At 36.5% G+C, this 27,982-nt stretch overlaps 2 protein-coding genes across 11 annotated transcripts in view; one reads left to right on the top strand and one right to left on the bottom strand.

Annotated features, from left to right (window-relative positions):
• Positions 1 to 25,274, top strand: part of HNRNPC (heterogeneous nuclear ribonucleoprotein C) — a 77,082-nt gene extending 51,808 nt beyond the window's left edge. For 8 of the 10 annotated variants that reach the window (XM_037834483.1, XM_037834475.1, XM_037834478.1 and 5 more), the window contains 4 exons: positions 21,892 to 22,052; positions 22,669 to 22,782; positions 23,025 to 23,185; positions 23,285 to 25,274. In XM_037834483.1, the coding sequence (XP_037690411.1) occupies positions 21,892 to 22,052; positions 22,669 to 22,782; positions 23,025 to 23,185; positions 23,285 to 23,368 (520 nt within the window). In that variant the 3' untranslated portion in view covers positions 23,369 to 25,274. The remainder of the gene's footprint in view (positions 1 to 21,891; positions 22,053 to 22,668; positions 22,783 to 23,024; positions 23,186 to 23,284) is intronic. The other 2 variants (XM_037834484.1, XM_037834482.1) reach the window with 1 other exon arrangement.
• Positions 13,843 to 14,130, bottom strand: LOC119532253 (cytochrome c oxidase assembly factor 3 homolog, mitochondrial-like). The gene has a single exon (XM_037834486.1). It carries the CDS (start codon positions 14,128 to 14,130, stop codon positions 13,843 to 13,845), a length of 288 nt encoding a protein of 95 aa, XP_037690414.1.
• Positions 25,275 to 27,982: the final 2,708 nt, after the last annotated feature.

The raw sequence follows: 27,982 nt of genomic DNA, 5'->3' as shown, positions 1-27,982 counted from the left end.
ATGAACAGTAAATATGTTTTTAAATGAAGTCCCCCACCTCCCCTATGCCAAAACAAAACAACCCTCTGCCCCCCACCCCATCATCAGAGGTAGATTAATCAGGGTGACATTTCTGTTGATTTCAAAGAATATGTTCATATATTTTCAGGGTATGTAGGGGCATGTCCATTCTTTTTTGGAGTACTGGTTTTCACTTGCTATTCAGGTTTTAATTTGTAGACTGTATAAAAATGAGGACTGTTTGACTTGCCTGATGGTGAAATAGGATTCTTCAGCAGTTCCATGTTCTCTTCCTTCCCTGTTGTATACTTGTCACTGTGGTTGGCATTGTAGGGAGAATACAGGAAAACTATTAAAATGACCCCTACTGAGGAATGTAGACCTGGCATCGTGGGACGGAGAACATCTTCTTGACCAAAAGGGGGATGTGAAAGGAAATGAAATAAGCTTCAGTGGCAGAGAGATTCCAAAAGGAGCCGAGAGGTCACTCTGGTGGGCACTCTTACGCACACTTTAGACAACCCTTTTTAGGTTCTAAAGAATTGGGGTAGCTGGTGGTGGATACCTGAAACTATCAAACTACAACCCAGAACCCATGAATCTCAAAGACAGTTGTATAAAAATGTAGCTTATGAGGGGTGACAAAGGGATTGGGAAAGCCATAAGGACCACACTCCACTTCGTCTAGTTTATGGATGGATGAGTAGAAAAATAGGGGAAGGAAACAAACAGACAAAGGTACCCAGTGTTCTTTTTTACTTCAATTGCTCTTTTTCACTCTAATTGTTATTGTTATTTTTGTGTGTGTGCTAATGAAGGTGTCAGGGATTGATTTAGGTGATGAATGTACAACTATGTAATGGTACTGTGAACAATCGAATGTACAATTTGTTTTGTATGACTGCGTGGTATGTGAATATATCTCAATAAAATGAAGATTTAAAAAATAAATAAATAAATAATATAGAGGACAAATACCTACACCTCACCTTAACCATTAGAACTATTGCCTTGCCTAAATTTCCCATACTTACAGCACCCTTTGCTCTAAAATATCCCAGAGTGGACATGGACGCTGACCTAATGATTAATAAATTAAAGTTAAATTGAGTCTTTGATTCTTACAAATTGGCTTGATAAAATGAGACCCCAAGGACTTCAAAAAAAAAAAAAAGACCCCTACTTTAAAAATCCTTTAGTCTCTATTAATATACACAAAATGGAATATAGTAAGCATTGTATAATGAATTACAACAGATTGCTTTAGGAGTGTTAAGACTGGTATGGTATATTTGGAAGTGGTGGGTAGTATATTTTTAAAGCAAGGAGTTTGGAATAATGTCTACAGTTTCTTCCTGTGCTTCAGATCAGCCTTAATGCTTACTGAAGAGTCATGAGAAATGATGTGTGGATAGGTCTGGGTTATGGAGAGCTTTGGATATGGGTTTGAACCTAATGGTTCAGGAGGAATTAGTTATTGGGAAAGGGATTGATAGCCTAAAACATAACCAGTACTATGTTGACATCCTGATAACTTCATCTTCATTAACACAAAGGAAACATGTTTTTCTAGTTGGTAACTTTTTAAATTATGCAGTATAAAAAGTTCATTGTCTTAGATCTGTTAGATCTGTTAGTCTGATAAGTAATATTTTTTCTTTTTCCATCAGCATCAGAATTCTGGTGATTAACATTTTTGTTATTGTTGTATATAATAATTCCAATTAAAAAATCTGTCTCTGCTTTTGGAATAATAAAGTAATAGCTTCTTTGAGAGCATTACTTGAGCTGAGTTCATCAGTCATGAAACAGGTTGGAAAGGGATTCAAGTCAGCCAGTAAACCACATGTGCCAAGACCTGAAAAGGTAGACTATGGAAAAGTAGAATATGGTAGCTAGTCATTAAAAGGGCAGAGGAAGAAGAATGGAAAGATAGTTTGATTCAACATTGTAAAGGATCTTAAAAGCCAAATTAAGATTTTGTGATTTGAGTCTCCTTAATGTGCATCAAAATAGATATTTCATTTGTTTATAGAGGTTACTTTTGATTTTCCTGATTTTTGTTTGAATACATATTTGAAATCCATTTTATAGTATACAAATTAAAATAAGTTGAGGACAGATCTGTATGTAACAAAGAATCTTAAGTATTGGTGTATATATATATATATATATATTTTAATTCAGTTTTAGTGAGATATATTCACAAACCATGCAGCCATACAAAGCGTGCAGTCAGTTCACAGTACCATTATATAGTTGTGCATTCATCACCAAAATTAATTTTTGAAACATTTTCATTGCCACACACACAAAAATAAGAAGAATAAAAATTAAAGTGAAAAAGAACAATTTAAGTAAAAAAGAACACTGGGTGCCTTTTTTTTTTTGCCCCCATTTTTCTACTCATCCATCCATCCACTGAACAAAGGGGAGTGTGGTCCATATGCCTTTCCCAATCCCATTGTCACTCCTCATAAGCTATATTTTTATACAATTGTCTTCAAGATTCAAGGGTTCTGGGTTGTAGTTTGGTAGTTTCAGGTATTTAACTGCTAGCTATTCCAATTCATTAGAACCTAAAAAGCATCATCTATATTGTGCTTAGAGTGCCCACCGGAGTGACCTCTTGGCTCATTTTGGAATCTCTCTGCCACTGAAGCTTATTTCATTTTCTTTCACATCCCCCTTTTGGTCAAGAAGATGTTCTCCATCCCACAATGTCAGGTCTAGATTCCTCCCCGGGAGTCATATTCCATGTTGCCAGGGAGATTTACTCCCCTGGGTGTCAGATCCCATGTAGAGGGGAGGGCAGTGATTTCACCTGCCAGATCGGCTTAGCTAGAGAGAGAGGGCCACATCTGAGCAACAAAGAGGCATTCAGGAGGAGACTCTTAGGCACAATTATAGGCAGGCCTAGCCTCCTTTGCAGCAACAGTCTTCCCAAGGGCAAGTTCTGTGATAGGGGGCTCAGCCCATCAAACCACCAGTCCCCCTATGTCTGTGAGCACATCAGCGACCGTCAAGGTGGGGAAGCCCAACAGCCCTGTATTCTCCACCAGGTCATGAGGGAGGCTCTGCATATTTTTTTTTTTTTTTTTTTAATTAGCACTTTTTAAAAAAATATATATTATTAACTGTATCAAAAAAAATACAATAAAAAACATTTCAAACAAACTATAACAAAGGAGTAAGAAAAAGACAACTAACTACTTTACTTCCAACATGTTCCTACTCTACCCCAAGAAAATAACCTATTATAGCAACATTTCTGAGAACTTGTTCCTACCATACCCACCAGAAATTAACAAACCATAGGCATTTCTGGGGAATGTTAAACTTACCCACGATAGCTTATCTGTTCTTATTGGGTTATTGTTCTCCCTTCGTTAATTGCTTTCCATCACTAGTTCCCCTACATTCTACATTATAAACCATTTATTTTACATTGTTCAATGTTCACATTAGTGGTAGCATATAATATTTCTCTTTTTGTGCCTGGCTTATTTTGCTCAGCATTATGTCTTCAAGGTTCATCCACGTTGTCATATGTTTCACAACATCGTAGGTTCCTTCTTACTGCCGCTAGTATTGCATCTTGTGTACATAACACATTTTATTTATCCACTCATCTGTCGAAGGACATTTGGGTTGTTTCCATCTCTTGGCAATTGTGAATCATGCTGCTGTGAACATTGGTGTGCAGATATCTGTTCATGTCCCCGCTTTCATATCTTCCGGGTATGTACTGAGAAGTGCAATTGCTGTATCGGAGGGTAACTCTGTATCTAGTTTTCTAAGGAGCTGCCAGATTGACTTCCAGAGTGGCTTAACCATTATACAGTCCTACCAACAATGAAGAAGAGTTCTAATTTCTCCACATTGGTATATATTTTTTAAGCTTCCCAAGTGATTCTAATGTTCAGTCATGGTTGAGAATCATTGAGAATGAGAAAACAGTTCTGTTTCTGTGAATCTTAGTTTATTTCTTTGTTGTGGCTCCATTCAGAAAACTTGTAGTGAAACCATATTTTTTTGGTATCATTACTGGGGGTCATGGACCCTGGAGTAAGAAGTTCCTGTTTTAAATTATCACTGAATAGAAAATTGTAATAGTGTACAGTTTCTACTCTGTTGATGAACACAGTCTTCTAGAGTTTTACTTTTGGTCTATCATCTCACTGTAAGTTTGAAAAAAATTGTTTTCAATGGAAGATTTGGAAGAAGTTGGTTGAAAAGAAGAGATAAAGAGTGGTAAAGAAATTTAGGTGTTTGTTGAAATATCTTCACATTTCTTAATGCTGCTGTTTGATCCTAAAAATTTGGTGGCTACACCACTATTGGCTTCACTGTTTGATTTTTAAAAGGCAAGGGGAATTTTTAGTTACTCTCTGAGATATTGTTTGTTATATTGAGTGCCAGTGAAAAGAAGTATCCTTTACTCCTCCGATTCTAACCCCAACCAATAGGAAAAGATTTCTGGTGGCTAGAGGAGCAAGTAGGTGTAGCTTGTGAGTTGCTGATTCAAGTATAGCACCAGAGTCTGTGGTAGGAAAATGAACAATATTTGGTCAGGAATTTTAGGAGGTGAACACGTTTGGTACTTAAATACCTCAAGTTGAGAAATTCACTTCATTTGTTGTGCGATAGATGTATATGAAGCTGAGAGTGAAAATGCTTCGTTAATTAGGAAAGTAGCAAATCCGAGTTTGCTGGTGTGGGAAATACACTTTCTTAAGTATAAGCTGCTAGAGGGTGGAAAAGCTATTTAAGAAAATGGTATGCATTTCCTCTCAGAAGTCATCCTGAAGATGCTGTATTGGCAAGATTCAGATTTTTGTTTTTACTGTTAGGATTCTGGACTGCCTATGATAGGTTCTTTATTAAAAGATGGTGGGAGATTGGCTCTGAGATGTGCTGGAAGCTCTATGCAAAAGCACTATGCAAATGGGGTTAAATTAGTGTCTACTGAATCTGAATATGTGGTATAATCACACCCTTAAGAAGAAATTCACAAAATTTCAGGACATACAAATTTTATTTCTTTAGTCCATTTCTTTAGTAACCAGCTTTTGAGCAGATTCTTTACATGCTAAGGAAACAGGAGTTACTGTTTTATTAACCCTTTGACTACCAATATACATTATTACTATTACATATTTTATTGACACTAAATAAATGTCAAAATAAGGGGACTCATATTTATATATGACAGTATTCTTTCAAACTAATGCATAATAAAAAGAAAGAATGTTTGGTGATTGTTTTTTAGACTTTTTTTTCTATACTCTGTCATGGAACATTTCAGATATATACAGAAGAGAATAATATAATGAATCTTCATGAATTCATTATTCACTTTTAACAATTAATTAACTCATGGCCAATATTGCCCCCTCCCAAATTATTGTGAAGGATTTCTCAGACTTATTCCATCTGTAAATATTTCATACATATCTATAAAAGATAAAGACTGCCTTTTTTTTTTACAGCTTTTGATTTTTTTTAATTCAGTTTTTTTTGAGATGTATTCACATATCATTCAGTCATCCATGCTGTGTGTACAATCAGCTGTTCACAGTACCATCATATAGTTGTACATTTGTCACTCTGACCTATTTTTGAACATTTTCCTTACACCAGAAAAAGTAAAAATAAGAATAAAAAATAAAAGTATAAAAAAACACCCAAATCATCCCCCCCCCACCCTATTTTTCATTTAATTTTGTCCCCATTTTTCTACTCATCCATCTATCCACTGGATAAAGGGAGTGTGGTCCACAAGGCTTTCACAATCACGCTGTCACCCCTTGTAAGCTACATTGTTATACAATCGTCTTCTAGAGTCTAGGCTTCTGGGTTATAGTTTGATTTACTTCTAGGTATTCCAATACATTAAACCCTAAAAAGGGTTATCTATATAGTGCTTAAGAGTGCCCACCAGAGTGACCTCTTTGCTCCTTTTGGAATCTCTTAGCCACTGACACTTTATTTCGTTTCATTTCACATCCCTCTTTTGGTCAAGAAAATGTTCTCAATCCCATGGTGTTGGGTCTAGATTCATCCTCAGGAGTCATATCCTGTGTTGCTAGGGAGATTTACACCCCTGTGAGTCAGATCCCACATGGGGGGAGGGCAGTGAGTTCACCTGCCAAGTTGGCTTAGCTAGAGAGAGGGCCACATCTGGTCAACAAAGAGGCACTCAGGGAGAGACTCCTAGGCGCAATTGTAAGCAGGTTTGGCCTCTTCTTTGCAGTAACGAGCTTCATAAGGGCATGCGCCGAGATAAAGGGCTCGGCATACTGAACTTGCCAGCCTTTGATGTTTGTGAGAACATCAGCAGCAATCCAGGTGAGGAAGTCCAACGCTTCTGCATTTTCCCCCAGCTACTTGGGGGGCCCCTGCATATATATTTTTATTCTCTGCCCAAATTACTTTGGGATGTGTTGCTATTTGCACACTAATCTTTACAAACCTTCCAGGTCTCACTTCCTATTCATAGTTCCATGTAATTATGGTATTTGAACAAACCGTATGAGTTAAATTGTTTAGGAAATACAGATCCTGCACCAAAAAAACATCTCTTGCCTTGGTCTCACATGGAAGTTGAAGTTTTAAAATACAGTCAATATTGTCCTTTACTCTTTGGCCCGATTTGCCCTAGTCCTAACCAGATCTGCTTCATTCATATCTCTTAATTGAACTTTGGACTCTTTTTAACAGTTGTAAAGACTGCTTTTATAAATATTGTCACAATACCATTTATGATCACAATACCATTTATACCTAAAATAATTAACATAATTCCATATTATCATTCACTATCTGGTCAGTTTTCCATAGACTCAGTTTTGAAGATTGCATTGTTTATAGCATGTTCCTCTGCTCCTTGTATTTCCTTGAATTGGATTGATTGGGAGGCTTGATATTGTTTTCTTGTGGGTTTTGTGTCTGTGTGTTTTTGCATTGGGTGTCAGAGGAGACGTCAGAATATTTCCTTAAAGGTTATGCACTTTTAATCAAGATCAGCTTGACTTCTGACAGGAACATAAAAATGTAAACATTGAGTCTTTTGTAAGGAGAACAGTATTTTAAGTATCAGGAGGTAGGTGGTTTAATGTTGATATTTTATTGTATTCTTGCCTGGATGTTCGTGGGTGTTAGTGATCAAGTTCCAAATATGTTAATTCTTTACCATTATAACTGGAAGACAAACAAAATTAAAAATCTGTTGAGTCGATTGTATTCTAATATGCTGTCTTCTGAGAAGGAGAAAACAGTGTTGAATTCTGTAACCTTAATGTTGTGCAGTAAGATTACTGATTTTTCGCCTTAGGATGGGAAGAAACAAACTGTTACCCAAGATTAAGAAACCTTGGTTTGGAAGAATTTTTAGGGCATATTCCCATCTTGTTGAAGAATTTTGTAGATGTAAATATACTAAACGTACTGGTTAATGTTTTAGTAAGAACTATTTCAGTGGCCAGATTTTACATTTTAGTGATGGAATGCCCAAATTATTTTTTTCCCAATAAGTTAACTTGTAATTATATTGGACCTGTCTTTTCCTTTGTTGCGTAAGGCCATTCCTGACTACTTGCTTCCTGCTCCTCCCCATGGCTTTTTAGAGGACTCCTGTTAGCTGGATTAAGGCCTCTTCTTATTCACTTGGGCCACACCTTAACCAGAATAAGATCTTCAAAGATTGTTTTCTGTGGGTTGACGCCCACAGGAATGTTGATCAAGAACCAACCACAGGTCTGAATTGGTGTATATAATTTAGTCTACCACGTTGATCTTAATGGTTTTAGAAGTTTTTAGTTAAATTTAAGATAAATTGCCTTGGATGTGAAATTACCATTTTAGATAGATTTCTTAATCTTCTAACTAATATCTAGGCACACTTAGTAACTTACAAATATGCTATCAACTTTGTCATATATAATTTATAATTACTTGAAGATTGGTTAGCTAACTCATGTCTTTTTTATTGTAAGAATACAAGCCAAAGGTAACTTGGTTTAGGGTTCATTTTCAAGAAGTCTAAGTATAAAATTAGGGTAGTTTTATACATCACCCCTGTGTGTGAAATGCATGTTGAAGATCTGACAAATCTGTGACATCCTGGCAGAAGGATCTGGTTATCAGAAGGATCTTTTTTTGGGTTGTTTTTTTTTTTTTTGTAAGCACTTTCTTTGTTGTTTTTTTGAAGGAGTTACAATAAAAATCTTTATTTAGGTTTGGTCAGTCCGGGTAAGATACACTGGAGTCACAGAGCAATATGCATTAATAGGATACAACAGTTCATAAAAACTGAGTAACTATGCATACAAATTTTTTAAATTTTCAGTCACCTAAAGACAAAATGCACAGGTGTGTCAGTTGGATCTTGTTAAGAGTCTTGTTGCTTCTAGGAAAACTGTTGATAGAGCTATTCTTACTGGAAAACTGTCGTGAGAGCAGTTCCACTGAAATTCTTTCTCTTATTTTTAAAAATCTCTCCACACTGATTTTCCAAGTCATTCAGTTTAAAAATTACTAATTATTACAAGGCAGTATGTTGTAATAAAAATAAATTGTTGGCGCTGGAGAACCACAGGCATTCAGAGCTATGAGTTTTGAAGAAACTTATTTTTCAAGCCATAGATTGGAATGTTACTAAAAATACAAATAAAAGTTTTTAGGTTGACATTTACAAAGAATTGATGTTCATTGCTAACCCGGCATTATTCTCATAATCACTGTTTTCTGGTTTGTGCCACAAATAGTGTCTTCATAATTAGAAAATCATATCCATTTTTACAAAATTCATTACTGGAATTATGTGGCAGTTCTGGAATTAGATAATGATGGTTGCAGAACTTTATGAGTATACTAAAATCTACTGAGTCCAATACTTGGAAAGGGTGAATTTTACAGTAACTGAGTCATATCTCAATTAAAAAGATACATCATCCAGTTATGGATAGCCAACTAAGTATTTCCTAGTCATCCTTAGGGAGAAATCAGGAACATAGGAAATATCCCAAAAAGTTAAATAAGTCACGTTTGATGTTGTATGATAGCTGAGATATGATAAATACCACCTGATAAGCAAAAGATCTGCTTTAGTGGTCTTTCTGGAATTGATAATAACTTATTACCCTCTGTGTATGGCACATGAATAGTAATTAAACAGTACATAAGTGACTAGGCTGTAGAAATCCTTCCATTAGGTTTTTCAGAGTTTGTTACTCACTATCTAAGTACATTAGGTAAATATGTCAAGGCTTCAGGAATAGAAAGAGGAATGAAATACAGGAACTCACAGATCATAGAAGTCAGACTGATATGTATGACAATATTATATTATGAAGTGAATTAATAGAGGCTGTGACTTGTCCTGCAAAGTGCAAGATCATATCATAGAAAGTGAATTCTGTTGCCTAAAAAGCCAGTAGTTCTCTTAAGAATTTGAGGTAGTTTCTCAAATTCTATTTGAATTTACCTTTGAGATTAAGTGGGAGGTTTTCAGGTATGTTGCATAAGGGTACATCTCTAACGTAAAGATTCAGAGTTGTAAAGGTCACTTGTTGGGGACCAGCCAGTTTTTTAGTGTCATCATAATGTATGTTGGAAGATACAGTTTGTAAGAAGATTGGTTATAGTAGACTTTTTGTGGCATGTAGGCAGTGATATCTTGGACACATCCACTATGGCTAGAGAAGAGAACCTGGAAGAAAAAAGATGGGTTGATACTGTAAGTGTTGGAATGGAGAAGCAGTAGGGAGGGTTTAATGTCTTTGAAGTAGACTGGTCTTGTGGTTGGATTAAAAATATGGGAGTAAGTTAAATCAAGTATATGATGAGATTTTAGCTTTTATCACTAGTGATGGCATACGCCATTAATGGTCACATAAGGGAGGCTGCAGTATTTGAAGAGTTGTCTGAATTTTAGGAAAAAAGATGAGAATCTTATCTTGTAAATCTCTTCCAGGAAGGTATCCATGTAGACAGTAGAGAAAAGTGAGGATTTGAGGTCAAGTGCAGTGATAGAGGAGTCTCTATTGAAATGCAGGACAGGTTAAAGAGGCAAAGCCATTGTATTTCTTAAATTAATATTTGAGCCCTTATTTTTCTATTAAACTTTTGGATAAAAAAATATAGAGAGAATATGGGTTGAAGGTAGAACAAAATATCTCATTGGGATTAGAGGAGCTGATACTTTGCCTCTCTCCTTTCCTTCCATTTTTCTGATATTCCTGAGCGGCACCAGCCCTAAGAAAGAAGATTGTATAGGTGTATGAAGGGAAAACACTGAAATATTAGGTTTTGAAGTTTTAGATAATTGCTTGAAAAGGCACATGATTCAGAGAGCAAGAGGATCCTGGGCAACTTGGGAAAGCCAAGAGATGACTCCTCAGGTGCTATTTTAGGTTGGGAGGGCAACTTAAGGCTTAGGGAACAGTTCTGCATTTGCTTAGAGTCCCTCCTGGTTGGATCTTTCCTCTGGGAACCTAAACATGATATATTGGCGTCTGGAAGATTTTTGATTTTTAGTAAGATTTTTAGTAAGACGTGTTATTTTACTTGAAATTTTGACAGTTATTCTTTTTATTTTACTTTAAGCTTCCAGTTTATGCTATTTTTTATTTTCATTGTAATCTGGACTCCTGTTTAGGAGGTGGAAGATGCTCCTTTGAAGAGGAAGCATTTATTGAGTCTGGATTAGGGAATCTGCTATATATGGCTCTGAATTAAGTGATATTCTAGTTAATTTAACCTCATTCGAAGTAGCCTCTGCTGTTTTAGGAATCTACTTAGGGCATTCTACATCTGCATAGACTTTGTCAAGCCTGTTGGGTTTTTTGTTTTTTGTTTTTTTTTTTTTTTTTGTTTTTAACTTTGCAGCTTTATTGAGATATAGTTTATTTTTCAGAAGTATGTAATCATGACCATGGTCCAAATTTAGAACATTATGTTACCCCCAAAAGAAACCCCTTACTCATTAGCAGTCATTCCCCACACCCCCTGCCCCCCACCCTGGCCTAGGCAACCACAAATATCTTTCAGTCTGTAGATTTGCCTGTTCTGGACATTTCCTGTAAATGGAACTATAGTATTTGGTATTTTGTGACTGGCTTCTTTGACTTAGGCCTTTCTATTGCTGAGTAATGTTCCATTGAATGGATACAGTACATTTTGTTCATCCATTATCAGGTAGGTGATGGACAGTTCTGTGTTTTAAATAATGCTGCTGTGAACATTTGTGTCCAAGGTTTTGCGTAGTCATATATGTTTTCATATCTCTTGGTTATATATCTAGAGATACCTAGAGTAGAATTGCTAAGTCTTACATGCTACTTCTATGGCTGACCTTTTGAGACAAGTAGCCTACTTGGATAGGGCAGTGCAGGTCTAGGATGCTGCAAAGTTGATCTTACTGTATTGAGAGAGTCTCAGGTAGTGTTCACTATCAGATTGTAATGATTAAAGCCTGCCCTCTAGTTGGAAATTAGAGAAATCAGAATGCGGTTTTGTAATATAGCTGACAAGGGATATTGAAAGTATATACGGGAAAGTGATGTTAATTTCGCAGGGATAAGAACTGAAATCTAAGGAATGAGAATCCCACCGAATAGTATTTGACTTGTTCAGGCAGCAAAATGTATTGTTCTGGAACCTGTATTACCTTAAAGTGATAAATGTGCTGATATAGTGGGATTACTTTAGTTCAGCAATGGGACAGATCTATAGGGCACAAAATACATGTAGGAGAAACTCGTCTGTGGAAATTTTTCTTTGTGATTCCTTTACAGCACGTGTGACATGATCTCAAATCACATGAATTATAGATTTTATTTTGTAATACATTGGAAAGGATCCAGCTTTTGGCAGATTCTTATAGTCAACTTAATTTTGTCTGATTTTAAGAAAAAACTTTCCAGTATTTTTCAAGCTAGGAAGACCAGTCCTTTTAGTTTTTTTTTTAGCTACAGGAGTAAGTTTTGGTTTGTTACCTGTTGCTGATAAGTGATTTGTGGTAAATTCTTAGAAGCCAGTTTGGGAGAGTCACTTCATCTGTTCAACAAATATTTGTTACGTTCCTACCATGAGACATTGTTCTATGCACTGGGGATACATGCTATAGTGAATAAAAAGGACAAAAATCCTTGCCCTTTTGGAGCCTACGTTTTAGGAGGGACGGATAGGATTGCAAGAGAAGGCCCCATTTAGAAACATGACTTATAAAAAAATGGAGAGTATTGTAGATTCCCTTACAATTGTAAGAAATAATACAGGGAGAGCCTTTGTACACTTGGCCAGTTTCCCCCAATGGTAACATTTTGTAAAACTAGTATAATAGCACAACCAGAATAATGGCATTGATCCAACTCAGATTTCTCCAGTTTTACTTGTGCTTTGGCTCAACTTCTGTGTTTTAATTCAATATAATTTTATCAGCTGTATAGGTTTGTATATCTACAACTACAGTCAACGTACTGAATTGTTCTAATATTACAAGGATCCCTTATATTGCCCTTTTATAACCACCTCTACCTCCTTCCTGCCCATCCCCACCCATCCTAATTCTTAATACCTGGCAAACCACTAAATTGTCCTCCATTTAAAAAATTTTGTCTCAAAAATGTTACCTTAACTGCAAATAAAGAGCTTGTAGGTTGGCTTTTTTGCGCAGTATAATTCCCTGGAGAGTCATCGAAGTTGTGTGAATCAAGTTTGTTCATTTTTATTGCTGAGTAATTTTCCTTAGTATGTATGCACCAAGTTTGTTTAACCATTCATCTGTTGAAGGATGTCTGAGCTGTTTCTACTTTCTGGCCATTACAAATAAAACTGCTGTTAGCATTCATGTACAGTGATTTGTATGAACATAGGTTTCATTTCTCTGGGATAAATGCTAAAGAGTGTGATTGATGGTAGTTGGTATGGTAGTTTAATTTCTAGTTTTTAAAGAAACTACCAGTTTTCCTGTTTTACAAAGTGGCTGTATCATTTTACATTTAGCAGTGTATAAATAATCCAGTTTCTCCATATTCTTTTCAACACCTGGTGTTTTCACCATTTTTTGTTTTAGTCATTCTGATAGGCGTGTATCAGTATCTCACAGGGTTAATTTTGCATATCCTTTTCAGCTTGATGATATTGAATAACTTTTCATGTGTTTATTTGACATCATTGTATCCTCTGATGAAATGTCTTTCCATGATTTTAGCCCATTTTCTAATTGGATTGTGTTGGTTGCTGTTTTGTTTTTAAAGTGTTAAATTTTGAGCTATTTACATAATCTAGATATGAGTACTTTCTCAGTTGTGGTTTGCAAATATTCTCTCCCAGTCTGTAGTTTGTCTTCTCATCTTCTTTACATGGGATTTCATAGAACAAGAGTGAATTTTTGTTGTTGTTGGAGGTATGACTCAGTTTATTATTCTCAAGTTGACCTCATGTTTCCCATCTCAGACTCCAACACTGCCCAGAGCTGCCATCCCCACCACCATAACAGTTGCCCCCCCCCCGGGCAAACCACAAAGTCAGAAAGCACGGGAAAAGCCAGGGTTGCACACCCATTAAACAAGGAAACAAACTACAAGAAGAGCTCAGTCATAGCACACAGTGTGAGATGGGCAGTGTTCCCTTCAGGACCAATAGATGTGTAAAGTTCTTGGCTTCTTGGCTCAGTCTCCGTCCAAGATTAGTAAGAAGACCAGTGGTGCTGTGAGTAGGCTTCATTTTCTATGAGGGTCATGGGGCATTATCTACCTTGTGAAGGGGCCTCAGCAGGCAAGAGGTGGGTACTGCACATTCTGATCAGGGGCCTGCTGACTTTGCCAGGGCTCGGGCTCAGGCACCTTTGGCCTCGTCCTTCAGCTCCTCTAGGAAACGCTCCTGGGACACAGAGTAGAAAGTGTAACCATAAATAGCTAATACCAGGGCCCTGATGCCCAGGTTGGTCACAAGGTTCTGGGTCCGCCGCTGTGGCAGAGTTTTCTGCCACTGGGCTACCTGCACCTGCCGCATGAATTGCAGTTGCGCAGGAGTCAGTTTTTCCCAAGTCGGATCGATGCACTGAGCAAAGGGGGCCCTTCCATTCTTAGTACCCAAAGGGTCACCAGCTCCAGACTCCACCATGTTGCTGTTTTGCCTTTTCCAGTCCGGGCAAGAGTTAATTTTGGTAAGTTGAGGGTGACTTGAGTTTAGACCTTGTGGAAGTGAGGGAGCTGGGTTTAAGCATGTCTGTAGGGAGAACATTCAGGTGATAATATTAAATAGCAAGTGCAGTGGTTTTTGAGTTGGGAAATTGCTTGCTACATGTAAGAAATAGCAGTCAAGCAAAAATAGATGCACACCAGGTAGAGCATGTTTAGGACGTGTAGGCCTTCAGCTTTTATGTGAACAGATAGGTAGCCCCAGGAGGGTTTTGAGTAGAGGAAAAAAAGGGTCTTATTTATATTTTAACAGGATCATTTTCGTTGCTTTGAAAACAGGTAATATGTAGATGATGGAAAAAGCAAGAGAAGCAGTTATTTTAGGTTGGACCAGGAGGTGCAGTGGGCATGGTGAGAAGTAGTTGGATTTTGAAGGTTAATGTGGACAGATTTGCTTACAGATCAATGTAAGTACTGAGAGAGAGGAATAGATGTCACAAAAGTTTAGCTAGGACAGTTAGAAGATTGGAATTTACATTAATTGAGGTGTGGGAAGAACACAGGAGGAGCCAGGAGCTAGGCTAAGGGGTGAATGTCAGCATATATGTTCCAAGAAATGTTCGGGTTGCTTTATTAGACATCCATGTGGAGAGATGTTAAATAGGCAGGAGAGTCATCTGCTCATAGGTGGTGATACTCTGAGAGTTGATGACTAGAAATAGACAAGAGAAATCTCTGGGGCACTGCAGATTTTAAAGACTGGAAAATGAGGAGGCGTACGAGTAGATTGAGAATGCCGTTAAAAACAGGAAAAAGACCAGTGGCTTGAAGTATCCTGGAAGGCTGTGTATTTCAGAGTAGAGTGATGACAGTTGTCAGGCTTATGACAATTGAGAAATGTCTCATTTGGCAATGTGCAGATCATTGGTGACTTAGACTAGGATAGTTTTGATGGAGAATGGTGAGGGCAGAATCTTTACAGGGAGATTCTAGAGAGAATGGGAAGATAGAAATCGTAGAAGAAAGAAGTAAGCATAGAAAACTTATTTGTATACAGTATAATTCATGCTTTCTGGTATGCAGTTTTGACAAATGCATAGTCATGTAACCACCTCTACAGTCAATATGCAGAACAGTTTCATCATCCCTGAAAAATTCACTCATATTGCCCCTTTGTAAGCAACCACAGATAAGTTTATGCAGACAATTCCTTAAAAGGAATTTTATTTTAAATGGAAAGAAAAAGTATACTCTTCTCATCTGGCTTAATAAAAAGAGAATACAGGATTGAGTGGGCTTACCTGTTCTTAATCTATGGTCTCTAAGAAATCTTCATAAATACCATTTAATAAATTAAACTTTAAAAAATAAAATTGAACCACATAGACAGTTTAAGGTTTTATCTTTAGAAAAGATCCACAGTGACATTTGGTGGTATCTATGTTAAGAATGTCATAACATGAAAAATGTTAAAATTCTTCCATTGAAGTTTAGGAGCCTAGAGAAGACTCATCTGGTTGGAAGGCTTTATACATTTTATTCACAGAAGCAAAGCTTCTTGTAAGTCTTGAATACAGTGTTGCTTATGAATTTGTGATCCTTATCAGTTCATTTCCCAAACAGTGTGCCTAGTAAGTTTTCAGGTACATTTTCAAATTATCTTTCAGTGAAACATTTATTGTGTAACATAGCTTCCCAATGAATCCTGCAAAACAAATCACTTAAAGATGTAGTTTTTCATATTGAAAATTTTGTAAGAAGTTTGTAGAAATTGAATGCATCTTAAAATGAGTATATACATTTAATGTAAGTATTTTTTCCTTCTTCCCTGTAAAGCTTTTATAAATAAGTCAGTGGGGCATCAATGAAACGTGTCTTAGAATTTGCAAAAATACATCCTTAAATGCTAATAGAATTAAAAAAGTGTATAGCATCATTGAGTAGTACAATTACATTTTAAGTTTATTTGTGAAAATCTTGATTTTAGTTGCTATAATTAGTTGGTAAGCAGTTGTTTTTCTGATGGAATGTTGCAGGACCAGTTGTTGATTGGTGCCATTGGTTTGTGTTGTTTTAGGCCAGTTGATGATATAACATGGTTTCATATTTATATTTTAGTATCAACCTAAATTAAACATGTCACAAATTTTTAGGGCATCATTCTTTGTAACAATTTAATATGCAAACTCAACAGCCTACTTGTGTGTAAAATAAAGCTTTGAGATTTTGAAAAATAGATGTTATGGAAGAAAATTTTTGTCCCAAATAGAAAATATTAAATTTTAACCTGAATATTTCTTAAGTATTTTTCTATTAATTACATTGAACTTTTTACATAATCTTTAATAATAAATTTTAAATAGTTTCATTGTATTATATACTGCATTAAAAAAGCCCCCCAAAGCATTATAAGATCCACTGGGAAAATTTTTGTAGTTTTAAAAAAGATAAGAAAATAGTTTTCCTAAATTACTCAAATAATTGTTCACAGAAACTTCAGGAAATATCCAGAAATGCATTCTATGTTATCAGTTATTGAAGGTCTTTATTCTTGGACAGTTTAAAAAATTCTGGTATTTGGGTAGTAATAGCTGATCTATATTTAGTTCATTCAAAATAACTTAGTTTCAGTTTATGCAAGGTCAAAGATAGATTTTAAAAAGTAGTAAAGTCTTTCCACAAAATTATACAGAATATTGTGTAATTAGACATGTTCTGAAGGTTTACTGTGGATATGTTGCGTAATCTAAAAGTACAGTTGAAGTGTTCTTTCACTAGTAATTTTTAGGAAGAGGAATTGTGCTGCCCCCCTTTTTTTTCTTTTAGCTTTATTTTTATTGTTGACACTGTTACAGATAGCTAGAACGACCACAACTATATTAACAAATTAAAAACCTGTGCACAGAAACAAGATGAAAATATATCAATGTTAACCAGTCTTTGGATGGTGAAAATATGAGCGAGTTTCTCTTTTACATTTCTGCAACTTCAAAAGTTTGTATAATGAACATGTGCTGTGTTTATAATGGAAATAGGTGTAACAAAGGTGGATTAACAAAACACTATAATAAAGACGACTCAAGAAAACTGACAGAATATTTAATGGTAATCCCACAATGACCACACAACTATTTCTTAATTGTTTTCCGTATTTCTTCCCATGTTTGACTCTGTGTTTGCTTCTAGTAACAGACTAATAATCACATACTAGTGTACAGAAACAAGCTGAAGGAAACAGATCAAGATGTTAACAGTAGTGTTGGGAATATGAGTGAATTTTTTTTTCTTCTACATTACAGAATTTTCCAAAGTTCTCTATAAGTATGTATTGTATCTATAATGGAAAATACATAAACTTTATTACCAAAACAGGAACTTGCTTTTTGAATAGAGGTATAGGCAGGCATATATCATCATCTAGGAATTATTAATTAGGGTGAGTGTTGCAGGTTGGGGCACACTGGTAGGAACCAAACTTAAAAAAATTACAGTAGCAGAAAATCTTCACTCAGTGCTTTAATTAAATTTAAACTCTGTAAGTGAACTTTGAGCTAGTATGCTAGTTTTTAGTTTAGAGATTCCTAGCAGTTACACAATATAAGGCAGGTATCTATTAGTCATCAATTGGGAGTTCATTTAACTGATAATCACTAGAGCTGAACTTAATAAACATTGTTATACTGGAGAAAAAGTAGTAGTTTCATAATAAAATTTTCAAAAATAATTTGTCAGTACAGAGGTGTGCTATGCGTTAAACTCGTTAATTGTAGTAGATTGCTGTCTCCTGAAATTTTCAAATTTCTTTTACTTTTTTTATTCACAGCACTGTTGTGGGAAACAGTATCTGACTTAGTTGTTGTATAGAATTACTTGCTATTTAATAATTAACAATCTTAAAACCAATTATTTTAGTAAGTATAAAGTTTTATGACAGGAAGCAACAGTGGTACACTGAATAAACATACTCAGGAGAATATAGCGTTTTCACTAATATGTTAACTCTAGTTGTTTCTACTTTGTTAGTAGTTGAAATGTATCAGTTTTTTTTAATCCCAGGGAAGATCACTGTATTTTTTTTTCTTCCCATCTTTTTAATTTTGAACTTTAACATACATAAGTGATAACTTTCAATGTATGATTTCACAAGTAGTTAGAGAGCAAATCTCAAAGAATATCATAGGTCACAGTTCTGCAACTTCAGTCATTTCCATTATGGTAAAATATAACATACATACAGAAAGGTGTCATCTCTTGATGTACAGCTCAACAAGCAGTCATATAGGTAATTTCAAAAATTGTTACGGGTTACAGTTCCACAATTTCAGTTTTTTCCTTATTATGAAATACAAAGTATATACAGAAAGGTATATACCTTGTTGACTTGTGCAACGAGAAGCTATAGAGCAAATCCCAAGGGATGCTGTAGGCTACAGTTCCACATCATTTACCTCCTTCCAGCCATTCCAACACCCCAGCATCTTAAAATACATGTATAATTATATAAGGTTGCAGTATTCATAGACCTTTGTTCAATCTTATCTTGTCTGTTGCTACTCCTTCCTCTCACTTAATCTCTTTCTCCATCTTCAGGGATATCTAGGCAGTGAGCACCCTTAACTTGTTCATATTAAAAGGGCGTGTCGACAGTATGGGGAAGGGGGCCACATCTGATAGTTGATTTTAAAGAGGCTGTTGCCTCTGGGTTTTAGGACTTGTATGGGACCACTCTAGTGGATTTAAGTTTCTGAAAAATAAAACTTCGTGTATCTTTTATAGAGTATCAGGTAGGGACCTAGGTATTTGGGGACTACTTTTGCTAAGGGCATGGCATACTGTGGCCATTTGGGATGTCTAGCTGGAGCTTGCAGAAGAGGAACCTCCAGAATAGCCTCTCAACTATTTGGGATCTTTTAGCCAGTGTGACCTCAGCTGTTACCTTTCTCTTTTCCCTCTTTTGGTCAAGTAGGCATTTTCAGTCCCTCACTGCCAGGCCAGGCTCATTCCTGGGAATCATGTTCCACATCATGTCCTAGCCACAATGGTCAGAAATTTCCTATTTAAGAAACTTCCCTTTGAAAACCTGTGTTTTAAATGAATGCATTGATGTCTATATTTGAGCCTGGAGATTGAGGTTCTTTGTTCCGTCTGTCTTTTCAGATAATTGGGTAGTTCATATGTCTCTAGAAAACTTTTTTCAAGTGGTATTTTCATTATCTTCTATTCTGATTAGATTTTATACCAACCCTGGTACCCATATTTCCCATTTAGGGTGTAGTTGTAGTTCTCTTAAGGTTTAGTGCCAGTTTTCAGGTAGTAATGAAACTGTTATCAAGACATTTAAAACTCAGTCAGTAGAACAGCAGCTGTTGTTGCTTACAAGATTTATTGCTTTCTCATAGGGAAATGGATTATGTACTTTGTAGTATATTCTTCAGATTGTCATACTGAATCTTTCTTATTACCTGTCTCTGAAGTTAAGAGTTGCCATCGTAGTAAATCCCCTCTTCACCTTTCCTCTTCACAGTTATGCACTTTAAAGTTTACAAGGCCAGATCTACTTAGCTTCCTCAGGAATCTTTAAAGTGTTTGAGGGTGCATTTTTACTTGATCAGCAGTTAAGTTCTGTGGTACTAAAAGCCCTTTAGCACTATCAGTTGATCTTTTGAAATATATTTTTCTTCAGAGAATTAGAGCATTCCACTTCAGTAGTGTTCATGGGTCCATTCCACAGATTTAAAACAAATTGCATTTCTTGCTGCATTTTGTTTATGGCTGTTTACCTGGGTCAGATGAAATAGTATGGTTCAAAAGAAAATTCCAGTGCCATGAACTATAGGGAATCTAGAAAGCTAACTCATTGGTTTGGAGACTGGTATCCGTGATACTGAGTAAGATAGGAGGTAGGTTGGGCCTCTAAATCCAGCTGGGCCAAATCATGACCTCTGTTTCTTGCCCAAAGATATGGATAATTTACTTTCATTTACCTCCAAAAATTGACCAAAGGATAGTAGCTTCTGAACACAGATATTTTATAGTCTCTGAATCATTATACTTGAAAAATATTGGGCCAAATTTTAGGTAAAAAAAAAAAAAAAAAAAAAGATGGAGGTCACCCAGTAATTTTTTGCTTTAATTTCCATGAGTGGATTAAAACTGAATATGAATAGCACAGTTAGTATGTATCTACTGAGAAGTAATCTCTATAGAAGGCCTTCCTGTTTTCTGAATTAAAAACTTGCCTTTCCTTATTTCTTGGTTCAAATTTGAAAGTGTTCTTACTGGAATTGAAAAGAGACCCAACATAGTATGACTGCTTTGGTAACTTCTCCCCATGTGATTGATTCTTTGGTACATGACAAATCAATATCTAGTGTGCTTCACTGGCAATTGGGAGTTGGGGTGGGGTATTTCTGGGTGGTCTGGGACCACCTTTAAATGAAAATAAGCCCTAACATGCCTTGACAGTGTTCATGTGCTCTTAATTTAGGAGAATGGCCCTATAGACCCTCCTCCTAGGAAGTGATAAAGTGTAAATATTTTATAATAGGGTGGCAACAGTTTTAAGTTGGATTGGGCAGAAGAAAATCAATGTTAACACTACCAGAAGGATTGGGGACTATTTGTAAACTTGGAAAAGAGTAGCCACTAATGAAAAGATACATAGGAGGGAGGCTCATCACGTTATAGGTGATTTATGGAATTGCAAAGCATCATAATTGTTCCTTGAAACCTTTGAAGTTAGCCAGAGCTGATGGTAATCTCTTTCTTATAGAGGACTACCTGGACCTATTGGTGTTGAGTTGGTGAAAAGCTGTAGAGCTAAGATGAGACCATTTTTCCCTACTGGTGTTTTTATTTTATTGTCATGGGCTGTTACTTAAATAAGTAACAGTATGAAACGTAGAATCTTTGTGGAACTGATGTCCATATAAGAAGAGTTTATTGTCTTTTGGATTTTCTCTTGGGGCAGTACCAAGTCCTCACCTGGCTGTATCCTTACCAGTCCCTGGGAAGCTAAGTTCATAAATAGAAGACATTTGGAATTAAAACTTACGTGGAAACAGTAGTTAGGTGAGCAATATTTATTGAGTGATAAATATGTGCTGGGGGATGGATTTAGACACTAATGAATAAGATAAACAATAGTCCTTGGCCTGTTGGAGCTTTGAATGGAGTTTAGTTTAAATGTAGTTAGAATTGATAACAGTGGTTTATGTCAGGATTCCAGCTAACAGAAATGGCTGTCTGTTGATAGGTCAAAACTGCTCAATATTGGCAATTTCATGTGATTCAACCTACTGTCACTAAGTAGTAATGACAGTATGCTTGTATACTTTCATTGAAAAGATCAGGGATTTGGGTAATATTAAATACCTCTGTTTGTAAGCTCTGATAATTGCGGCCCCTTTTTATGAGTACTTTATTAGTCTTCATGTGAATTGATTATTGTAAGAAGTACATGGCAAGAATAAGATAAAGGCCATTCATTATAAAAGGTGATGACTTTGCTACTGCTGCCATTGACTAGAGGAATCTTTTATGTCCAGCCTTTAAGACCAGCCATATCATTGAAGATACATGTGTAGATATATCTTATTTTCTTGGAAAGTTGCTGGCCTTATGAATGAAATTAACTTAGCAACAGTAGAAATGACTGGGAAACAACAGATATTAATTTATAAGGTTATTTGAATCTTGTTGACTTAATTTTTATGTGTGAAGGGATTTTTCTTTTCTCCAATAGGATGTACAGCTACCCAGCACGTGTTCCTCCTCCTCCTCCTATTGCTCGGGCTGTAGTGCCCTCAAAACGCCAGCGTGTATCAGGAAACACGTCACGAAGAGGCAAAAGTGGCTTCAATTCCAAGAGTGGACAGCGGGGCTCTTCTTCTAAGTCTGGAAAGTGTATGTATGATTATTGCAATTTTCAGATCTTATTTGTGTGTGTGTGTGTTGAAATAGGGAAACCAATGCAGTTACAACATTTAGGAAGTGGAGAATGTAGTGATTTAGAGACCAACTCTGGGACTGCCTTCTATCCGTAAGAGCTTGGTGATTTGGGAAAATAAAATTCTTAGGCTTTAAGAAATTGAGGGTACCTATTAATTTTATGAAGTGTTTCTTTGTGTAGTTCAAAATGTACGTTCAGATTGTATTTATTCCATGTGAACATTTGTTTTTTGTTTTGTTGGTGTTTTTTTTTTTAGTTTTTTCTTTTATAAATAGTCGGTAAAACAGGGTAGAAATGTGCTTTGAAATAGAATTGTGGTTTTTATCAGCAGGGTCTATATATAAGTCGGAAGGCTTATGCCCTGCTAAGGAAGGGCATAGGTACATTAGATTCAGTTTTCTGATATCAACTAAAAGATCAAAAGTCCTCGTTACTGTTATAATAGGTGCCTACTCTGTTTCTCCCTAGGCATCTCTTGTTGGCTGCTGGTGTAGTCTAGTGGGAATGTATTTGGTACTGGGAGTTTCTGGTACATTTGATTCTAATCCTGGGGTTTTATTTGTGTTAAAGTGAAAGGAGATGACCTTCAGACCATTAAGAAGGAGTTGACCCAGATAAAGCAAAAAGTGGATTCTCTACTGGAAAGCCTGGAAAAAATTGAAAAGGAACAGAGCAAACAAGGAGGTAAATTGACTTGCTGCCTGTTGTGTGTCAAGTTCAGTTAGTTACCTAAGATAGTTGAAAGTATATGTTGGTATAGTGGGGTATGAAGCAATTGAGTATGAAACTTGGGGAGTTTGAATTGGGAAGGGCATTTGTGTGGGAGGATTTAGACTTGTGCTGCAGTTCTATGATCATTAGTGGGGATTGTCTACATCCTGTGGACATTACTTGCCCCTAGACAGACTTGTCCTTCTCATCCCCAGTAGAGATGAAGAATGATAAGTCAGAAGAGGAGCAGAGCAGCAGCTCCCTGAAGAAAGATGAGACTAATGTGAAGATGGAGTCTGAGGGGGGTGCAGATGACTCTGCTGAGGAGGGGGACCTACTGGATGATGATGATAATGAAGATCGGGGGGATGACCAGGTGAAAACCATGGGAAAGGAAAGAAAGAGGTGGTGGAGGGGGGATCAGGGACACATGGAGTGCCTCTAACTCCATCCTATTTGTGTCTGTTTCTCACAGCTGGAGTTGATCAAGGATGATGAAAAAGAGGCAGAGGAAGGAGAGGATGACAGAGACAGCGCCAATGGCGAGGATGACTCTTAAGCACATAGTGGGGTTTAGAAATCTTATCCCATTATTTCTTTACCTAGGCGCTTGTCTAAGATTTTTCACCAGATCCTCTCCCCTAGTATCTTCAGCACATGCTCACTGTTCTCCCCATCCTTCCCATGTTCATTAATTCATATTGCCCTGCGCCTAGTCCCACTTTCACTTCCTTTGACGCTCCTAGTAGTTATGTTAAGTCTTAACCTGTAATTTTTGCTTTTAATTTTGATACCTCTTTATGACTTAACAATAAAAAGGATGTATGGTTTTTATCAACTGTCTCCAAAATAATCTCTTGTTATTTAGGGAGTACAGTTCTCACCATTCATACATGAGTTCAGTAGTTGCTTCCTTAACTGCAAAGGCAATCTCAGTTAGTTGATTAGCACCCGTGAGCAGCTTTGAGTTAGAGGTATGTGTGTTATATCCCACTTGAGTGCTGTGTGGGGCTGTGAAACACAAATGTAACAGTGTATTTTTGTGGAATGAGAGTTGGCATGTCATATGTATCCTCTAGAAAAATAATTAGTGTAATAGTCTTAAGATTTGTTTTCTAAAGTTGATACTGTGGGTTATTTTTGTGAACAGCCTGATGTTTGGGACCTTTTTTCTCAAAATAAACAAGACCTTATTAAACCAGGAATTTGGAGGAAAAAAAAAACCCTGGTTTTTTATTTTTGTATTTTGTAATTGTTTACTTCAAATTCTTTGTTTTACAGCTGGCCTCCACAAAACCCCTAGCATATGTACTACATGTATTTTGGTTGAGTCATAATCATTATGCATACCAACATACACTATTCAAATTATATGTCCTTGGTGGGGGCGGGGGATTGCATTAAAGAAACAAAAAACTTTGACATAGAGTAGAGATTCTTTGGGATAATGGCTTTTATATCCTAAAGAAAAAGTTTGGAAACGACTGCTCTGCATTTTCATCAATGCTGTGTGGTCTGAGTTGGAACCCCCCTTTTTTTTTGTTGGATGTCATATCATTTTGTCTTTAAATAGTAGAGGCTCAAACTTAAGATTTTAGTAAAAATCATTTTCTTCCATTTTGTCCCTTTAGTTACTATTTATAGCCCTAGTTAGCTTTTACTGGATTCTGAGTCTGTGCTTCAATTTTACTGAAAGTAGGAAAACTTTTTTCTGATCTGTAATCTGTTGCTTTCCCGTGTAATTGAGAACCTAGAGAGGATTATAAATTTTACTTTCTGTCAAAGAACATGTTAATGATCTTTTACCCATATGAATTAATTTTCCCCTTCATTAATTACAATGGTTTTTAGGTTTCTTACCACCTTTACCACCTAAACTTACTAGGGATGTACTTACTAAACAGCTGCCAGAATTATGAATGTTTGTCTAGTCCTGACAGTCCTAATCAGCTTAGTCCAGTATTTCCGGAAGGGCAGGAGAAAACATGGTTTGTTTGGACTGTTTTCATGTACACAAACCTTGGCTTCCCCCAGAAACTTGCCATTGTTTCATGGCATACAACAAAGATATTTATTGCATCTTACAAGGGCAAAGATAGTTCAGAATAGAAAGCCATCATCCTTAAGAAGTCACATCCTATTTTTAAGGCTCTACAGAAACCATTTTATTACCACTGCAATGTACTGTTGGAGCTTTTGATTTCTGACAAAGGATAAAAAGTAGTAGAAGCTAGGCTACTCTTTGGAGCCTAGATTCACAATATAAAAGTAGCTTCTCTCGTATGTTAATTCACAAAAATACTTCTGTCCTCCCGTTTTATGCGATCTTACATTACACAAAGTCGCTTTCAGCACAGAGCCCATGACAATAAAATAAGCTGGATATTTAGAAGAAAGTATAAAAGTTGTAAATTGCTAAAAAAAAAAAAACAACAAAAAACAAAACTGCCTATTTAAGATTATTAGCCAACAGTTTTTTAAAGATAATGGATAAATTAGTCCTAAATTGAATGTGTCATCTTTTCAGTGTAGGCCATCCTTCCAGGCATGGAGAGGTCTATTTATTTAGCGTATATATTTCTGGTGATATCTATTTATAATTGTGTTCTGTCAGACTATTGTTTCATATTGAATTAAAAACAACCAACAGACATTTAAAGAAACTGAAACACTCTTTTCAGTAGCTAGAGTGTGTGTCCACATACGTACACATACACACTATTTATTGTTAAAATAACAAGATCTTAAAACGTTGAAAGTAGGCTGCTAGGCCAGTATGCACTGTTGTAAAGTAAAACAGTCAAGTTACCATGTGGGAAAATGTCTTTGGAAATGGGATCAAATGCAGATGTTATAGGCTTTTGTTTGGAGAGGCCAGAGTTCTTAAAAGCCATCCATGGTTCACCTGGTAGGCCTACAGTTACTTTAATATCTGTGATATTAGTTGATTGAATAGAAATTATAGATGCAGAGCAGCAGACATGGCAGGCAGAAGAAAGAAGGACTTGACAGTTAGAATCAGGTAATAATTGTTCAGAGGCAGAGAGAGTTATGTATAACTTCAGGGGACACTACATTTTACAAAGAAAGTAAGATTTAAAACAAAAAGTATGAAGATTTGTTTGAAGGGTATAAAAATCAGAACAATGGGCTTCCTCACTATACCATCAAATCTAGGAAAATAGCCTTGATGCTATTTCCAAGGTTGAAAAACAGGAGAGAGAGGTGAATGGTTAAAAAGAAAAAATTCTTTGAAACATTTCTTTCTGATGCTCTCTAATTTATAATTGGGGAATTGTTTCTAGGAGCTCACTGGCTTATGGCATTTGGTAATTTGTTGCTGTGTCACCAATAGAAGGAACTGATTGAAAGTTGGAGTGGACAACAAATTTGGAATGCTGGAAAAGAGGACCCCCAATTAGATTTCCATTTGAAAAGTTCAGATGTTACCCCAATGTCCAAAACATGGAAGCCTTGTGAGATTAGTACCAGCTGGTTGAGGGTTAAAGCCTCTTATGGCTTACAAAGGCAACCAGGTGTAACAAAAAAGGGAAAAGTGCCAACAAGAACAAGATGAGTGTAAATTGGAAAGCACCTAAAGTAGCATCTAGGTAGGGTTAAAGGTGAGAACAGCTAGAGTAGAGGGAGGGAGATAAGATCCATGTTTTCGGAAGTTGAGTCAAAGCAAGTAATCCAAATTTAATAGGCCCACCACTGTTCAATAGAGCTTTTCTGTGGTGGTGGAAATGTTTCATTATGCACTGATAAACAGTAGCCATTAGTCACATGTGTGGCTCTTAAGCCCTTGAAATATGTCTAGCATGACTTTTGATTTTAGTTAATGTAAATAGCCATGTGACTGGTGGTAACATTTAGTTCAATACTAGAGAATATGAGCAATTTCTAAACAAATGCAGATAACTTGGTAACTTGTGTAAACAAATGTGACTATTTCCAAGATGCTTTATGCCCTGAGTTTATTGATAACAGTTATTTCTAGGCCCCAGACCCTGACACTGAAGATTGCCTAGAATGAGGGACTACTGTACAAGTACAGGGTATTGTAGGCTTTGTCCATGTTGCCTGCACCTTCAGAAGGTTTTATATGCTTCCAGCATGATGCTGGGCAGGCATTATGGAATCTTACTTGATTCTCACAACAGTCCTATTAAGTAGTATGGTAGTTACCCCCATGTTTCAGAGGTTTTCAGAGATATTTAAGTACTTTGTTCAAATTCACACAGTTATTAAATGGTTCTAAAATTTCAACCTGTAGTCTTGACTTAACATCCAAGGTTTTGAACCCTAGGAGAGAAAAGTAGGGGCTCTGAACCCAAGTCCTGAATCCTAGTACATAACTAAACTATTTCCAAACTTCAGGTAATTGAATTCCAGTACTTTTGGGGTGTGTGTGTGGGGAGGGGGAGGGTGGTATTCCCACATGCTTTTTCTCTCCATTCTACTCACTAAGGACTAGCTCTAACAGTTGGAAAAGCCCATTATTGAAAATGCTAACTAACAGCTGAAGTGTTGTTCCATGCAGGCAACATTGCCTGGCTTCAGAAATAACGAGGAAACAGAATACAGCCCTTTCCACTCATCTTCCTTAGTTCTTCTGGGGCACTTGGAGCCCCTATTTTAACTTGTTTCTTCTAGCTTAGTTACCATAAACTTTCCAACTGTCCTGCGAAAATCACTTTGTCAGGACAGTGCTGATTACACAATTTCTTCTCTGTTCCTTGACACTTGTGTGACCCATTATAAGAACCTGGCAAGTTTGTTGGAAGAGTGTCCTAAAAAAGGCTGCTCTACCCCAAAGGGACTTTTCTATGTGAAAGTGGTCCAGTTGGACAGGTTGGCTCACCCTTGCATACCCACACAAGCCAGTGAATTTCTGGTGTGAGTGTAGGTCATAGCAAAAAAAAATGGGCCTGAAAACCCACCTGTCAATTTAATAACTGAAACTTCACTCATTTCTGGCATGGGAGTCCTGTGGAAATATGGGTGTCTGCTGCTTTTTGTTTTCTGTTCATGTCCCAATGTCCACTTGCTTCAGAGAGGCATGAGTGATAAACTTCAAAGCACCTCTTGTCCCTGCTGGGGGAATTCCCCTAACCTCAACCTCCCCCAAATACACAATATTCCTCTCCATACTTGGAACTATGTTACAATT

The sequence above is a fragment of the Choloepus didactylus genome, chromosome 4 (assembly GCF_015220235.1).
Source record: "Choloepus didactylus isolate mChoDid1 chromosome 4, mChoDid1.pri, whole genome shotgun sequence".
Lineage (NCBI taxonomy): Eukaryota > Metazoa > Chordata > Mammalia > Pilosa > Megalonychidae > Choloepus > Choloepus didactylus.
The sequence above is the reverse complement of the archived record's forward strand: the minus strand, read 5'-3'. Positions and strand labels throughout refer to the sequence as shown.

Coding starts and splice junctions, on each gene's coding strand:
- LOC119532253 (XM_037834486.1), bottom strand. CDS start 14,130: ATGGTGGAGTCTGGAGCTGGTGACCCTTTGGGTACTAAGAATGGAAGG.